The 13,804-nt window shown below is 39.1% G+C and overlaps 1 protein-coding gene across 1 annotated transcript in view; it reads right to left on the bottom strand.

Moving 5' to 3' along the window:
- Positions 1-3,520: 3,520 nt before the first annotated feature.
- The window catches only part of COMMD1 (copper metabolism domain containing 1), a 177,988-nt gene continuing 167,704 nt past the window's right edge, over positions 3,521-13,804 (bottom strand). The window contains exon 3 of the mRNA XM_082643332.1: positions 3,521-3,739. Within this exon, the coding sequence (XP_082499458.1) occupies positions 3,632-3,739 (108 nt within the window). The 3' untranslated portion in view covers positions 3,521-3,631. The remainder of the gene's footprint in view (positions 3,740-13,804) is intronic.

The raw sequence follows: 13,804 nt of genomic DNA, 5'->3' as shown, positions 1-13,804 counted from the left end.
CTGACAGGAAGCAGGCTGAGGCAGGTTCCTTTGCAACATAAGCTAGTGAGCACGGCATGTAGTTGTGATGTGGTAAGAGACGTTTATGGTTGTCCCCAGATAAGGGAGAACTGACTACACTTAGATAAAAATTGCTATTTCTCAAATTTTGAGGTAAAAAACTGTACACTTTGCAACTAGAGTTAAATGCAAACTAATTATGTTCTATTTACGTTTTCCCTTCTGCTGGCTAAATCACCATCTAAAATATTTGAAAACCTTGGCTGGGAAGTTGGACAGTTAAGAATTATAAGGTGGCAACTGTCTCACAAAGGCCCATCTTTTCCAACATCCTGTTCTTTTAGAAAAATATCAAATCATTTCTGATCTGGCTCCAGAAGGCCTCCTTCTATATCCTTGTTCCTTCACTGGTCTAGATATTTGTGTACTTCAGAAAACAATATTTTCTAACGTCTGTTTAACATTTATTTTCCTTTAATTTCTATTATATTCTGTTTTCCAAATTTTCACTCAGGTCTAAAAAAAGAACTTCAATAACTACTAGCTTGACACAATGTCAGCTATTTAAGATTTCAGATACTCAATGTGATCGTTTGCTTTTCACCACCTGCTTGCATTTGGGAAAGACTAAGTTAAACTAAACTTTAAAATGCTGCAATTCCTTTTGAATCATCGTTAAAGCAAGACTGGGGGAAGAGAGGTTATATAAAGGAAAGAGGAGCCTGTAATAGTCGAATTTAAGCCTCCACTGATGAAGCTGATAGGAACCAGAGCTTCCAAGAAAAGGCAGTCCTGAGAATAAGGCCTTTGCTCCCTATCAACATGAAACTGCTAAAGTCTGGAGATTCTTTCTGACTTTATTTTGAAAGCAACGTTTGGCTTGTCTGTACTGTTTCTAAACAGACTGAAGTTACAGTGCTTATGGTTTAAGCAGGGACAATTTCTACAAGGCCCAATTCAGGCTGAGGATTATTTTTATTTTGCTCCACATTTCCTGAACTCAAAATAAAGTGGTTTTAACCTAGGATTATAGAGGTAGGGGGTCTGCTGGGACCCTTATGCCAGTTTTCTCCTTTCCTGGTCCTTTCTCCATGCTTGCACCATCCCCAGGAAGATGTCCTAGTATAAGTAAGTGCCCCTTGCAAAAATTTACAAAAACAGGTCAGTACCAGAAAATACAAAAACCAGATAATATCCAATAGGCAAGAAAGGGAATGATTTAGTCGCATACTTTCTTAGAGGTAATACAAACTGATGTTAACCTTTTTGGAGAGCAATTTGTAATGTTTATCAAAGTCTTAAAAACTGTGTGCTCTGTACATCAACTATACCTCAATAATAATAATAAAAAAACCCCCAAAAACCCATGTGCTCCACTTCCAGGAATTTATTCAGGGAAAGTCAACTCTTCTTCTAGTCCTAGCCTTCTTTTTGTTATCTCTGTATATTAGGTTGATGGGTCATTTAACTCTTCTTAGTGAGTACTATATTTTCACAATAGACTATAATAAACATAATACTCCCTTGGCGATCAGAAAGTAAAAAATCACCAGTAAACATAAAACACACACAAACACACCTTGTCTGAAACCACTTGCATTCAAAAGTATTTAGTGTTAAATGTGGGGCCCACCTTCAGCAACCAGTTTCTTTCATTATTATTATCATTATTCTGAAAAATTCAGTATGCATTAACAGTTTTACCACTGACCTAGGGTTTGGGGATATAATAAAAAAGCCCATGTCCACTGTTGTGGCTATTACTTTCACAAAATGACCTAAATAGAGCTTCAAACCACAACAATGATGCCCTCTCCCTGTGGGCCCATGGACTGTTCCTTCAGGCCTCCATAGACTTTCACTGGAAATGTGACTCAATACTAACATGGTAGCTGCAGTTCTTTCTTTCAGTGACATCTGGAATCCCATTACCTGATGAGATATTCTTTTCCTCCATTTTACAGCAGGAGACATTATCTAAATTCTCCTGGATCACGTGACAGTAGCCCTGAGAACAGAAAGCAAGTTTTAATAGTTCTTTCACCAAACCATGCGCCTTTTCTGAATCTATTTACCATACTGTTTCAAGATGTTTTCTGAAGGGTCCACAGGGGCTACATTTAAAACTTTCTGGTCATTGTCTGCTAAATGCTGGGATGGTTTTAATCAGGGAGGAAGCCAAATTTTCTGCTTGGGTTTTGGAAAAGCTCCTAAAATGTCTTTAAACTGATTTAGGAGAAAATGCTTAACAGAAGAGGAATTATTACTGCCCTGGAATAAACTCATTAGAACTGACATATGCTGTAACCACAGACCAAGAGCGCTACATTTTCGGGACACATTACATCCCAAAGGCAACTGAAGTTTCTAAATGTTATCAGTGTCAGATGACAAAACCTGTTCAACAAGGACCATAGCCTCAATGTACTAGTTGACAGTTCCTCCTCTTAGAATATTCTTGGTGTTTGGTATAACCTCTCTACCAGGACCTAGTTTGTTTGTTTGTTTATTTATTTATTAGGTGTGTTGGGTCTTCGTTGCTGCACGCGGGCTTTCTCTAGTTGCGGCGAGCAGGGACTATTCTTTGTTGCAGTGCACAGGCTTCTCATTGTGGTGGCTTCTTTTTGTTGCAGAGCAAGGGCTCTAGGGGTGCAGGCTTCAGTAGCTGTGGCTCGCAAGCTCAGTAGTTGTGGCTCGCAGGCTCTAGAGTGCAGGCTCAGTAGTTGTGGCGCACGGGTTTAGTTGCTCCACGGCACGTGGGATCTTCCCAGACCAGGGCTTGAACCCGTGTCTCCCACGTTGGCAGGCGGATCCTTAACCACCGTGCCACCAGGGAAGTCCCAGGACCTAGTTTTTATGCTAGTTTTCTTGAAGAAATTGTCTTGAAGAAGTTTTATTTGATGACTTAGGTAAAATTTTCTGAGGTAAAGACCTCACATCACTTCAAGAGACATTTTCCCTTCCCACAATCCTGACTTGAGGTAAGTGAAGGGAGACCCTTTATGATGAGGTCAATTTCGTTCTAGGTTCCAGAAAAGCCCAAGTTTCTCAGTAGCTCAGATCAAACCAGAGCCCCCCCCACCAGATTTAGGCAGAACTAATACAAATGCCTCAATCAGTTCCAGAAGCATTTCATGTCTTACTAAGGTCAGTAAACCTCTTCTAGGTTAGGCAGGCTCCTCTAGGCCTCAGTTCAGGCCATATTTGGTCAGCCTTGTATTTGCATGAGTAAAATGTTTTCTCTCCTTTTCTAATTCTTGCATGACTTATCATGTATAAATTCCTATAATCCTACCCGGGAATAAGCCACCATAGCAAGGGTTTCTAAAGCTGATCCCACCCCAGTCCTACTGAATCCAAGTCTCTGTGGATAGGGTCCTTAAGGCCTTTTTTTTTTTTAAAAAAATGCTTTTATGAGTGCCTCTGTATGCTGAAGTATAAGAACGTCTGCAGTAGATCAACTATAAGAGTAAATGAAAGGAAGAGAGAATGAAATCGCAGCAAGCTGAGGCAGGCAAGATTTGAACTTGAGGATTTAATACTATTGGGGGAATAAGATTTTTTTTAAAAAAAAAAGCAGGTCCCTGGGGAGGGATCATGAACACCTTTGCTTCAACAGCTCCATCTTCAGCTAGGCTGGCTGCATCAGTGTGCTGATACTTTCTTCTACCTCCGAGAGCTTCTTCAGGACTTGGGTGACCTTGACCTCATCAAACTCCAAACACAGAAATTCAGATTCCTGGAAAATATAAAAGGATATTTTAGACAAGACCCTCAAGATAGCCAAGGCTCTGGATCTGGTGTGACCTAGCTCCAAAGCCCAGGGCCCCTACCCAGCAAGCCTGACTCAGGCCTCAATACCTAAATGATATCTTATCCACACAATGCCCTAAATGAAACTACTTCTATGAGGTGTTTCATAAATGCTAAAGAGGTACACAAACGTCTGCTGTTCTCTTTAAGAGGCACATGAGAAGCTCTTCTTGTCTGTCATCACATTTAATCCCATAATAATTTTTAATGTAAGTAGTTAAGTATTGCTGTTTTATAGATGATGACCCTGAGACACAGGGAGGTTAACCTGTATCACAAAATCAGAAAAAGGTAGAGTCAGATTGTGAACTCCCAGCTCTGGCTGACTCCAAAGTCCACGCTGTCTCCATAGCACCCTGTAATAAAAACAATGGAAGGAGGATTTAGATTGGCTCTGCGTTTGCCTGGGAATTGGGCTACCCTGGATTTAGTAGTTATACTAGAAATTGTGACAAGCTGTGAACAAGTTGCTTGGGAAACATCAACCAGATAATTGAAAGATAACCAAATCTTGAAACAGCCTTAAACATTTCTGAGGCCTTTCTACTTGCTACAAGCCAACTCTCCCAAGATTTCCCTCAAACATTTCCTCTCAATAACTGTTAGGTTCAATCAACCCCAAATTAGGTAGAAGTCAAAGAAAAAGGCCTTTGAAGTGTGGTGACAGAAATTTCATGTACACTGGACAAATGCTAGGTCCACACTGTCTTGAGAGACAAGGGAAAAGTATAGAATTTTAAGAGTGACCATATTCAAGATCCCAAAGAATAATAACCACGTAATTTTAGAGCAGTATGAATTCTTAGAGACAATATAACCCAACTACCTTGTTTTTCAGGTTATGAAATTGAGGCCCCAGGCATGTTAAATGACATGCCTATTATCCCTGTTTGTTGATGGCACAGCCACCAGATCAATGTTCTTTTCTCTATATTTTCCTTTCTAAATACATGGCATTTCCCACCCCCATTCAAAGTGGCAAGCAAAGGAACACCAATAAGCCTCTTCAGAGGGAGGGAGTCACTCTGTCATCAGCTAGGAGAACCTTCACGATCTGATTTTGTAAAAGTACCTTTGCTGTTGGTGAGCTGCTGCGCTGTGTCTATACTGATGGCACTGAACATCACCCAGGAGAAACAAGTACAGAGGGGGAAGAAGGGGCCTCTCAGATGAGAGTCTTTCAAAGGGAGGAAAGGCAGCTTTTCCTGGCTACAAGGAACTTTTTCCTCAAACATGTATTTAAATAGGAAAGGGGTATAGTCTCACATGTGAGCTTAGAAACTGCCAGGTTTTCATTTAGTCGAAAGCAAAAACCGACTTTAAGAAAAGAAAGATGCTCCTGTGTTTGAGCTACAGGCAGGGTTATCTCCTTTTGGAAATAAGAGCAAATGTATGGCAAATTAGGTACTTCACTTGGCTAAATTAAGAACAGGTCTCAGATTTGAAAGCCTCTTATTCTTCATTCAGTTTTATTGAGCTCTTTAGCCTGACTTTAAAACATTTAAAAATATTTGGCCTTTGGAACAATGGTCTAGAAACTAATAATTACCAGAGTCTAACATATATATTTAGGAAACTGGCAGAAGTCAGTTACAATAATAAATCACCTCGTTTTCCATTTATATGGGAAGAGCCTATCAAGGACAATGTGCATGGAGACAGGAAAACCTGAGCAAAGTTTATTAATAAATAGCCAGGATCTTTTTTGACTGAAGGTCATTAATTTGTTATAAGTTTCAGTATTCAAATTATCTTTGATTGGATCTCTAAGTATTAGTGAAGCTTGGTTTACTTTTAAGGGGAATCAAATACTAGAGAGAAAAAGCAGGCTAAACAGAGTCCAAAGTTAAACAAATATTTTCCACACACTCCCAACCTTCAACTCTCTCCCCTGGAAACAATGCACACTAACAGTCTTAGAAAGACACATACATGACTCTTGAAGAAACAGTTTACCTGAAACTATATTATCAAGGCCTAGCTTCATCTAGTTATGTCATCAAAATATTTTATCAGGAATTCAGGGGCCTTTAAACTGGGGCTTAACACATGGAGCTTTGTTCAAATTTTGCATTTGGCTGGGGTGCCCTACAGAAAATACATCTAAAACACTTGAAAATATCTTTAGAAATGCAGGTGATGCTTTTCAAGCCAGACGCAGAAAGTACAAGAGCAATCTGAAACACTTGATTTTTTTTCTCAAAGTCATCCATCTTGATCTGGTCATACTGAGCAATGATAAGACTAAATTCCTGTATTTAAATATCTGAGTCAAGAGTTAGAACTTGCTTCTTAGCAGAGTGTAGATACATCATGGGATAGAGCCAGAAAATGGTTAGCAGGTGAATAAGCAGGTGCATCATTATTAAGAATATGTACTTTGTGATCACAGCGAGTATGGCAGTGTACTAAACTCAAGGGTTTAAGTAACTATTCCAAATTAGAAAAGAAAGCAAAGGTAAAATATTCAAATATTCTTTCCAAGTACAAAAGCTAAAAAATTCATAAAATCCTAAGAAGAGATCTTTGAGAGGCCACCCTCTTCAAACTAACAACAAAAAAACCTAGCTAGCTTTTAATGACTTCTAGAGAAGGACATCTTACATGTTCCTAAGGAACTCCTTTCCCAGGTAACCACTCTGACATTCTTCAGGAAACTCTTACTTGTCAAACCTAAATCTTTAATGTTTTAGCTTAAACTCGTTTCCCAACAGGGTCAGAGAGTATAACTGATTATTATTTTATATAAAAATTGAAGGCTGTTATTAAGCAAATGTTTGGTTTCTCCATCTACATACTATTAAATAACCTCTCTGTGTGTACTGTCCATTTAAATGACTTCCTTATCTAGGTCCAGAAGCATACCCTGACCAATTCTTTGGCAAAATGATACTACAGTGACAAAATGCTAAAAATAAAAAATAAAAAGAACTATGACTTAATAAATAACTAAATAGAACTATTTAGAATAAACTGAACATAAGAAAAAATAGAAATCTTATAGCCTATCTTCTGTATTATTTCCCATGCAAAGTTTCCACAAAGCTTTATCCCCAAATTATTGGTCATATTTATCATTAGAATACAACTTTGGCAAATTCTAACATGTTGTGGTGTCTTAAAAATTCTAAAGTTGGGGGATGAAGGATGAGAGCGCGAAAGGATGCCTTAGGATCCTGCTAACCAATACTGATTCAGAAGGCCACATACAGGCGACCAGCTTTCATAAGGCTATTCCAATTTTTCTTATGGCTTCATTTATTGACACAAAGGGACTCTTGGCTGAGCACAAACTTTTAGCCATGAAGCCTATCCCTCTGTTTGGGCTGTTCTTTCCTAAACTTAAATTAACCCTCTGAGCTGCAGCTGTGCCACTTTGTGTCTTCTGGAGAGAGAAGGAGAACATACGGCAAAGGTCAAAATTGGCAATAGTGTCCTGAAGATCAATTACATAATAAATAAGATACCCAGAGGCTTTGAACATTGCCCACAAGAAAAGTTTAAAACAGCTTCATAAGTAAATCTGTGTTCGCCACTCAATCCCATACTTTCTGCAGCTTTCTCAGAATTATACCAATACTGCTCCCTAACTCTTTCAGGAGACCTCAAAATAGCTTCTCTGTGGCAAAGAATCCTCCAAGTTACTTCATAAGGGACCACTTATCCAAAATTAAAATTTTATAGTTCCCTGAAAACTGTGCTGATTATTCTCTACTTGTCTTTTCATAGCCATTCTCCCCCTTTCTCTGCCTTGTTCCAGGTCCTATAAGACTGTCATTCCTTTGTTCTCTGGCTTACAGTTGGGTTCTGACAAGAGAAGAGAGAGGTCAGGATATTTATTCTCTTACCCCCAACTCCTTCTCCTCTGCCATTTCCAGTATTTTCTATGTAAGGGTATCATTTCTTTATTTCCTACTTTACTTCTGGCCTCAATCACTACTTCAGTATAAACAGGAATTTCTTCAGACTGTGAAAGTACATAATCACTAAATGCAAACTCCAAAGATGAGCACAGCAAAATTTTTTTTTTTTTTTTTTTGCGATATGTGGGCCTCTCACTGTTGTGGCCTCTCCCGTTGCGGAGCACAGGCTCTGGACACACAGGCTCAACGGCCATGGCTCACAGGCCCAGCCGCTCCGCGGCATGTGGTATCTTCCCGGACTGGGGCACGAACCCGTGTCCCCTGCATCGGCAGGCGGACTCTCAACCATTGCGCCACCAGGGAAGCCCCAGCAAAAATTTTTATCATGCCTAAGTTGGCAGAAAGGTTGCCCTCTAAGTGATAAATATGATAGTATGAACCAGGACCAGTATTTAATTTTTTCTATTATCATTTGATATTAAAATTATAACAGCATTTTGATGTTAAAAAAGAAGAAAAAGAATAATAGTAACAACAACCGTGCGAGATGACATTTCATAAAGAATTTGCATCAAGGGTCTTGATACCAGACACATGGCCTCATCTCTACAACCTGTTCTTATACCCTATATCTAAAGCAATGGATAGCTTATGCTGTAGCTTAAAACAATACTTTCCAAAAGAAAACTTGTGATTTATAATGTTTTTTAATCTTTCAACAAACATTTTTAGCAATACATAATTACAAGCAATGGTCCTTACTCAGGCCATTTTTAATCCTGAGGAAATCCTCATTTCAAATATAATAGCTGACAAGTCCTACATCTACTGTGTAAAAAGCATGATAAAGCAATTTTCCAAAAGGGAAAAAAAAATTACACTGTAAATCACAAAGCAAATTATGCTACTGAAGATCAGAAAATACTAAAATCAGACTCTTTTGGAAGCTACGACTGAAACTTAATGACCAAGCAACTAAATTAAAATGATTCACCCCAAAACTCAACAGATGTCCATAATGTGCTAAGACCATATGTGGGACTAAGACATGGTACTTTCAGAGCTGGAGCACCTTCTAGAGGAAGTATTTATCCGTATTCCTGCAATCTCCTAGAAGAAGAGAGAGTATTACCAGTGTAGTATAAAAGCATTAACCATCACTGGATAACAATTACTGAGTTTTCTGGTGATGTCATTCAGGCATTTCAAAACACTTTTGTGAGGACAACCTGACAATAGAAGTTTAAAGCGCTTAAAAAAATTTAAAAGTCCCCATCCTCACAAATTCTTATTATATTAAAAGATAAACTTTATGAGAAAACATGAATTTTTAATCAGTTAACTAGAAACTCAAGGGAGAAAACAGACATTAGATATCCAGGGAGTTTCAGATCTACCACAGATGTAAGTTACTGCTAAACAAATCTAAGGCACCTAACTTCAACTTTCCAAGTGGCGCACACAGGTTTTATATAAAGTGGCAAAATTAAAAAAAAAATAACATCAGATCTTCATTATTCAGAAACCTATTATCTGGGTCTCTGCTGCTTGACTTCCTCCTCCTTTTTGGTCCATCTTTTAAGTATTTCTACAAGATGGGAAAAGGAAGTGAAATTTAAACTGGTTAGTATGACTAAATCACAGCAGCTCTGCAAAAAGTTTTATAGAAAAGGAAATTAGAGGAATTTTAACTGTGACTTCACATAACTACTTTTGAAAATCATACCCATATGGTAGCAATTTAAGCCAGAAAGATCTTCTTATCCCAAATATTTCCCTTCCGTTAGTAACCAGGACTACTGTTCTCAGCCTAGATAATGTCTTTAAAACAGAAATACTCCCAGGAGAGGTAATACAAAAAAGCCGTTAACAGCTTTCTACAACTTAAATCAAGAGATTTATTTTCCTCCAGAAAGGATGAACCCAAGTAGCCTGCCCTAAAACATAGGGTACCTACTATTAAGAGGGACTGGGGGAAGTGGGATGAATAGGTAGGGCACAAAACATAAAAGTAGGAAAGTACCAAAGGCAAATCCTTCTCCTTATCACATAACCCATATCAGATGCACAGATCCATAGATGAAGTACCTTAAACTAGTCAGATCCCAGATCCATATTCTCCGTGCCTTTCTAATCACCTGATCACCAAGGTCACTAGGCACCAGGAAAACCTAGTGAACCTTATAAAGGGGCATTAGCAAGATAATCTCAATGAAATCCAAAGGCTGAATTTACACACACACAAACACACACACATCCTTCTGCTGGGGTGCTTTCATTTTCACCTGCAGGCTCAGGGCCTGTGACCCAACAAGGCAATGAGATCCCAAGAACACTGTCCACTCAAAGCTGTTTGAATTTCTAAGAAGAGAGAAAGTGGGAATAGGCCAAGAACAGGACGCTGAGATTCTTTTGGTTGAATATTTCTTAGCTGGAAAAAATCTAGAGCTATGACCTAGAAGAAAACTGGACATGCCTGTCCTGCCAATGTGTGGTCAAAAGGAAAATGTATTTTGGCCCAGGCAACCTGACTTGTTTCTGAAAGGGAGAAAATAGTTTTGACCTTGCAAGAATGAGTGGTTCTTTCATTGGCCAAATTCTGTACTGCTAAACCAAGACTATCACTATTCTTCTTCCCCCAAAGATTTCAAAGCAGGCTGACACATATCTGCTCCTCTTCAGTGTATAGTGAAAGGTAAAGGTACCATCAATCTTCATTTTACCACTCAAACCAAAAGAAACCCAGAGACTAGCCCCACTTACATGAAGCCCAGAATTCCCAGCTCTTTGATTCAATCCATTGCCCACTAACACCTACATCTGACCCTCAATATGGACACTTTCAAACCTGATTAGTGTAGATTTAACAGGGTAGAATGGGAACTAACTAGAAATACCGGATTTTGTACTGATTTACATAAGCATCAAGACTTACATATTTAGGGCCTCCCTGGTGGCGCAGTGGTTGAGAGTCCGCCTGCCGATGCAGGGGATACGGGTTCGTGCCCCGGTCTGGGAGGATCCCATATGCCGCGGAGCGGCTGGGCCCGTGAGCCATGGCCGCTGGGCCTGCGCATCCGGAGCCTGTGCTCCGCAACGGGAGAGGCCACAACAGTGAGAGGCCCGCATACCGCAAAAAAAAAAAAAAAAAAAAAAGACTTACATATTTAGTATTTTAGAAATACCCAAAAAGGAAAATAAAATGGAGCCAAGTTATGTAAACACTAAGAGCTCAATTCAATTAGATCATTGGCTGATTTCTACAAAATACTGTGCTCTACTTCATTTTACAACTTTTCATTTTCAGCAGGATTTAATATTTAGCTGTTAAGATTTTCTGTATTTTGAAAAACTGTGGCTGAAAAATATTTGGGTCAAAAACTAGTTTTAGGTGCTCTGGTTTGATCTTTAGGAAATAATACAGAATTTTGGCTAAGTAGAACTAGTTTCCATGTGACAATGGACAAAGAACCAGAGCAACAACCGCTAAACAGCTGAAAAGGCAAATCACGCTGAAGGAAGGAGAAATTTCACTTAAAGTTTAGAGAAACCAAATGACAAAACTCTTTAGCACATGAGAAAAGAGTGTTGCTAATTTTAGTTTGAAGTTCACATTGGGGCCCTTCATCATTCCTGATGAGGTACATTCCAGAGCAAACTCATTTGCAAACAACTTTGACAAACAAACTAAAATATATTTACATGAAAGGAATAGAGAAGATTAAAAAACAAACACAAACAAAAAACCCCACCTCATCCAGAGTAGCTCATTTAGGCAATACCATTAGTTAGGCAGGAACAAAGTATGCAATGGCACTTGCTTTCTAAGGGGTTCTTGATAACCTAGAGATTAAGATGGGGGAAACACCTTAATTTGTCCAATAAAAAGACAAGAGTGTGGCAATGAATGACAAAATCCTTGGCAGGGGAAGAAGACAACTAGAGGACAACTAGAGGACGTCTAATTAGAGGCCAATGCCATTGCTCTGCCAATAGCACCATCTATCTATTCCCAGCTTTCTCAATGTGGTCTCTTTTAAGTCATTCATGATAGCACAATTAAGCAGAAATAGGCATAGTTATAAAGCAGCATTTCCCTTGGCCCTTCTTTATGTAAGGAGGGCAAAGGCTGAAATGACTAAGGATAAGAGGACTTTTGAATTCAGAAAACGCTGATTTAGGGAGAAGAAGTTTTGGATGAATTTTTTTTGGCAATGTTGTGGAGAATGGGGATTAATTTTGTTGTATTTCCAACTAACTCCAAATACAGTAACACTCTGAGGCACTGGAGGTTGGAACCTTCATTTTAACATTTGAATTTGTGGGGGACAAAATTCAGTCCATAATAATCCCCAGTGCTTGGAGTGTACTGTGTTATCAGGTATCCCCTAAGTGCGGTTATGATGATGATGATGATCTCACACGAGTCTAGGCTTGCTGTTCATATCGTACAGAAAAGAATTTCTAATAATCCAGAAACAAGAAACACACACACACACATACACAAAAGCTATCTGCTGACTGCTCAGATCTGCCAGCCCAGTTTGGCAGAAGCCATATCTGGCCTCATTCTTACTGAACTCGACTTTGAAATGTCATTTAGTCAATAGGGGCTGCCAGGAAGGGGGTTGGAAAATGGCACAAAAGAAATCTTTCCTAATCCTCACTCCCAGATCCTATTAAGTACCTTGCTTGCCACACTGTACCCCAAAGTCCAGCTCTGAAGACTCAGAATCTGGCGTAACATTCTGTAAGAGAATATGGGGATGAGGGAAGAAGAGAGGATTTGTAGTCACTGCATGAAGTTAGTCACTAGCCTCTCTAGCTCAAATAGTTAACTGCAAACTTCTGGAGGTGGCAGAAAGAGAGGAGATTGCATCTTTATTGTCTAGGGTTGAATTCTGGCATCACTTAGGTTGCTGGGGCCTTTGTTCATACACAATAATCATCCCTCATATTAACATGGTGTTTTACAGTTTAGAAAGCCCTTTCACATGCATGACGTACCTCATCTGATCCTTAGAACGACCCTGTAACTAAGTAGAGACCAAGACAGAGGTAAGGTACTTTGAACAACTGTAGAAGTGACAGACCTTGTCCATCTGACCCAAAATCACATCTTTTCAGCTATATTCAGCAGGAAGACTTCGTCAGATAATGCAATGGATTTTATGGGTTTTGATATACTTCTGATCCAATTTATGGAGGAAAAGAAAGTCAGGCCTCATTTGCTTAATATTGCCCACAGTCCTAGAAACTAGGATTAAAAGTTCAGCCCTTTGCAAAAGACAGAACAGGTAGTCAGGTCCTAACTGGCGAAGAAAGAGAATTTCTTACTTTGTCCCATTCATTCAGCAGGCTTTGGAAGTAGTGGAGGGAATAGAAGAGATTGAGGGGGATACAAGGATCATCTCTGAACCCTGGAGGAAAATGAAACGCCTAAAAAATGAAATGCCTCAATTAAAAAGAAGTCAGCCTGGAAGGCAGGAGTAGGAGAGAGTATGGGAAAAGTGTGATAAATCTGAAGACATTAGCAAATGTAAGCAGATACTGATATTACACTAATGATAATAATATTAATAGCAATGATAACTAACAATGGCTAACATTTATCAAAGATATAAAAATGCCAGGCATGACACTAAGTGCTTTACATGTATTATTTCACATTGCTGAGGAGAATTTTATTCCATTTTACAGATAAGGAAAGATGAGCAACTTGTTTAAGGCCACACAGGTAATAAGTGGCAGAGCCAGTTTTAAACCCAGGTCTGTCTGGCTTCAGAGTCCAAGCACTTAACCATTTCACAATCCTGACACACATTCATATATAATAACATAAACACCATTATTTATAGTCACTAAGTACCCACATGTGAAAGTTAGTCTATGATTAAGTTAACTTTTAACAGACTCAAAGGAAAGTTGAGTGTTGATAGTACGATAACCCAAAGTTACTATGCAGAGACATATTATAAAGAGACTGAGTTCTTATTCTGAAGCAAGATGGCCTTTTAGTCCCTCTCTCTTTCTGTGTGTGTGTGGCGGCAGGGGGAGGGAGGGAGGATTCAACAGTATATATAGTTACTTGTCCCCATCACCAGAAGTGGGAGGTGACATTTGCTTTT

The sequence above is a fragment of the Mesoplodon mirus genome (assembly GCF_964341445.2).
Source record: "Mesoplodon mirus genome assembly, chromosome: 14".
Classification (NCBI taxonomy): domain Eukaryota; kingdom Metazoa; phylum Chordata; class Mammalia; order Artiodactyla; family Ziphiidae; genus Mesoplodon; species Mesoplodon mirus.
The sequence above is the reverse complement of the archived record's forward strand: the minus strand, read 5'-3'. Positions and strand labels throughout refer to the sequence as shown.